The sequence below is a fragment of the Triticum dicoccoides genome, chromosome 5B, assembly GCF_002162155.2.
Source record: "Triticum dicoccoides isolate Atlit2015 ecotype Zavitan chromosome 5B, WEW_v2.0, whole genome shotgun sequence".
NCBI classification, from domain to species: domain Eukaryota; kingdom Viridiplantae; phylum Streptophyta; class Magnoliopsida; order Poales; family Poaceae; genus Triticum; species Triticum dicoccoides.
Genome location: NC_041389.1, coordinates 720391911 through 720396064, shown reverse-complemented (window position 1 = coordinate 720396064; position 4154 = coordinate 720391911). Strand labels below are relative to the sequence as shown.

The following is a 4154-nucleotide window of genomic DNA, read 5'->3' as shown; positions in this document are numbered from 1 at the left end:
GAAATTAACGGCCCTAATTTAATTGATGTACCGTAAAAGGTCTCTTGAAAAATGCTTGAAAGTTACTCCCTCCGTCCCATAATATAAGAACGTTTTTGACACTAGTGTAGTGTCAAAAACGTTCTTATATTTTGGGACAGAGGGAGTAGTTTTTCCATATTTCGTGGTCTTTATAGTCAAGCAGAGATCTCATCAGTTGATATGCTCATCTCGTCCTTAACATGAGACAACTTTGCACAACTGCTTACAGACATGGACTAAAAAATTCTGTCATCATTGCAGGGTCCCAAATCATGATGTCTGCAGCTGTAGAGCAGGTGGCTGGTGGTTTCTCATCAGCAGTTATCCAACGTCTTGTTGACAAGACGATAGACTTCCTTGGGATCAACTACAATCTAAGCCATGCTACTCAAGAGCTTCTGACCAAACTCCGCACAAGCCTCATCATGGTGAAGGCCATAACCGAGGTGGCTGACAACCAGCTTATCATCAACACTAGTCTTACCAAGTGGTTGAGGGAACTCCACAGTGCCGCATATGAAGCAGAGGATGTGCTTGACAGGTTTGATTGTCATGAGATAGTTGCCGGAAAGCGCAAGGTGAGCGAGATCATTTCGTCATCAGTTAGGGCCTTGAAAAGTTTGATTGTGCCTGATGAGAGCATGAAAATGCTTGAATGTGTTGTGCAAAAGCTAGACCACCTTTGTGCAACGTCCAACACATTTGTCGAGCTAATGAAGCAGAGTAATTTAAACACCATGAAGGAGGCAGGAATTCCGGGAGAGACTACTTCTCGTGTTCCAGTTGATGTCAAGGTGTTTGGCCGCGAGGAAGTTCTAGAGTTGATACTGAAGATTATCTTGGGTTCATCTGGCTCTGAACCAGAACCCAGCAGCGTAAGAGCAAAACTTGGTGCAAGGAACTGCCCTGGTGGTGTTGATGTCATCCCAATTGTTGGTATGAGCGGGGTTGGGAAGACAACCCTTGCTCAAGTCATTTATAGTGATGGTAATGTAAAGCACCACTTTAAGCAGAGGGCATGGGTGTATGTTTCAAAACACTTCAGCATGAAAAGAACATTGCAAGAGGTGCTGCGCTCTTTTAAAGGATATGATTCATCTTTTGACTACCCAGATAGTTTGGAAATGATTATCAACAATATTCAAAGTGTCACCCAGCATGATAGGAGGTTCCTTCTTGTGCTGGATAGTGTTTGGGATGAGATGTGTGCCCAGTGGAATGTTTTGCTTACTGCCATAGCTCGTAAGGTGCCAGGAAGTGTAGTTCTTGTCACAACACAAAGCAAAAGGGTTGCAAACACAGTAGCAACAATGCGTCCAGTTCCACTAGCACCTTTGCCATGGGAGAGTTTTTGGTCAGCTTTCCAGCATTATGCATTTGGCACCACCAATGTTGTTGAGAACAATCAGACTCTTCTGTTAATTGGTGAACAAATAGCAAAAAAGCTACAAGGTCTTCCACTAGCAGCTAAAGTAATGGGAAATCTGTTGCGGTCTAGATTAACTGTAGACAAGTGGAGAAGCATCCTGGAGAGTGATTGGTGGGACCTGAATGAAGTTCTTTGTGAAATCCTTCCATACATGGGAATTAGTTATCAAGATCTACAACCCAGACAAAGGCAGAGGTTTGCTTTCTGTTCGATTTTTCCAGAAAATTACTTGTTTGACAAAGATAGATTGGTCAATATGTGGATTTCTCATGACTTGATCGAACAAAGCGAATCTGATGACACTAGATTAGAGGATATTGGAAGCAAATTGTTTGGTGAGCTTGTGGAAAGATCATTTTTCCAGGCTACATTTGACAAAAAGTGGTACACTATGCACGATCTAGTACGGGCTCTGGCGATTGGTGTTTCTTCATATGAATGTTTCTTCCACAAAGAGACCTCACACAGAGCACCACCAACTGTTCGCCACTTGTCTGTGCAAGTTAGTAATCAACTGCACATTCATGAACTCAACAAGTATAGAAATGTGCGGACAATCTTATTGTTTGGTCACTGTGACAGTAATGCAATTTGTGATGTTGTGGACATTATGTTGGCCAACTCAAGAAGCATTCGAGTTTTAGACCTATCTCATTTAGAGGTGCTGACGAATATGCTTCCCAACATTGCATCCTTGAGAAAATTGAGGTTCTTAGATCTTTCTTTCACAAGAGTCAGCAATTTGCGCAACTTTCCTTGTAATCTTCAGGTATTATACCTCCATGGATATTCTCGGGGCACTATTCCTCATAGCATCAATAAGCTTAACAACTTACGACACTTGTATGTTGATGCTACAACCCTCTCTCTGATTCCTAGTATTGGGCAATTGAGTCAACTTCAAGAATTGGAGAACTTCAGTGCTGGAAAGAGAAATGGGTTCATGGTAAGTGAGTTGAAGAACATGCAAGAGTTATCTGGGAAACTTTGCATCAGTAACATCCACATCATTAAGAGCACACACGAGGCAATGGTGGCCAATATGATTGAGAAGAAGCACCTTGAGGCCTTAGAGTTGAAGGGTGGAAATGTATCCAAAGATGTACTTGAAGGATTGCAGCCGCACTCAAATCTGCAAGAACTCATGATCAAAGGTTACGGGGCCACAAGTTTCCCAAGCTGGATGCTACAGGCTCACATCTTCACGAAACTTCATTCCCTTCATGTTGGAAACTGCCGACTTGTAGCTGTACTTCCGCCATTTCGAAATTTCCCTTCACTCAAGCATCTCACTCTAGATAACTTGCCATCAGTGAAGCATGTTGATGGAACGTCTTTTGGTTTTCTTGGAAGTTTGGAGGAGTTGAAAGTTTCTTCGATGACATCATGGATAGACTGGTCACATGCAGAAGATGAGCATGGCCCTCTCCTTCCACAAGTCAAAAGGTTTGAACTTCACAATTGCCCTTTACTGGAAGAAGTGCCATGTTTGTCATTCTTGTCTTCATTGTCAGAACTTGATATTTCAGTTTGTGGGTTACTTGTCAAGGCACTGCCACAATACGTACAACTCTTAGCATGCCTGAAAAAATTGAAGATATCTTACTGCGATCACCCACTCCTACTCTCTGGGCATCAGTTGAAGTCACTGGAGTATCTGCATCTCAGAAAATGTGGAGGGCTACGTTTGATTGACGGGTTGCACTGCTTTCCCAGCCTCAGGGAAGTTGACGTTCTTGGTTGTCCCGACATTCTTACTGAATTGTCAGACAAATCAAGCAGACAAGATGAGCAGGGTGTACTTCACCTTACCAATCTAGTAACAGATGTCAGCTTGTTAAATGGGAATTCTTTTCTCCCAACAGTGCGAATTCTACGCATCTTTTATTTGGAGACCCTCCAATTTACCCCAGAGGAGGAGCAATGGTTTGAACAGTTAATCTCTGTCGAAAAAATCGAGTTTGTTTACTGTTATTTTCTTCAGCGACTCCCTTGTACGCTAAACAGACTTACCTCCTTAAAAGTACTCGATATCAGGGACACGCAACTAGTGTCACTGGAAGGAGTTGTGCCCCAGAACCTCCAAGAATTGGTTATGGATGGCCTTTGCACCGTGAAAACAAACTACTTCAAACCCGGGGGATCAGATTGGTCATACTGTTGTCATGTTCCATACATCCGGATTAATGGGAAGACAGTCCAAAATCTGTCAATTAATAATGCCGCTTCGTCGTCTTCAAGCCACCAAAATTGAGGAACCATGCACCTATTCCCAGTGCCTGCCTCTGTGTGCTACAAATAAGATCTTTGTAAGCATGTTTTCTGCTCTCCGTCTCTCAGCCCTTAGTTTCTTACTATCTGAATATGTTTGCTATCTTCAAGAATGAAAATCTTGTATTGCAATGAGAGTTGTGTGTTGCTGTATTCGACGAGATGCTCAATTGGTGGCATTGCCTGCAGGTGTTTGAGATGGCGCTGCTCGTGGAGGACGAGGCGCTAGAGCGGCTAGGGAACACTGACCGTGATCTCGGTGCCTTCAGGAATGGGCAGACCGGCAAGCTTGGCATCTGCATTTGCATTTGCTTTCCTCCATGAAACAGTTGTTGTGTACGCAGATGCAAGATTGAACTCGACTGAACAGAACTGAACTGAACTGTTGGCGTACGTGCATGGTGAAATGCGCATCCTACACAAGAGGAGATAT

General features: G+C 43.3%; 1 protein-coding gene across 1 annotated transcript; it reads left to right on the top strand.

Annotated features, from left to right (window-relative positions):
• Positions 1-296: 296 nt before the first annotated feature.
• On the top strand, positions 297-3704 carry LOC119306932 (putative disease resistance protein RGA1). Its single transcript, XM_037583011.1, has 2 exons — positions 297-2896; positions 3167-3704. The coding sequence occupies exons 1-2, from the start codon at positions 297-299 to the stop codon at positions 3702-3704; spliced, it is 3138 nt and encodes a 1045-aa protein (XP_037438908.1).
• The last annotated feature ends 450 nt before the right edge of the window (positions 3705-4154 follow it).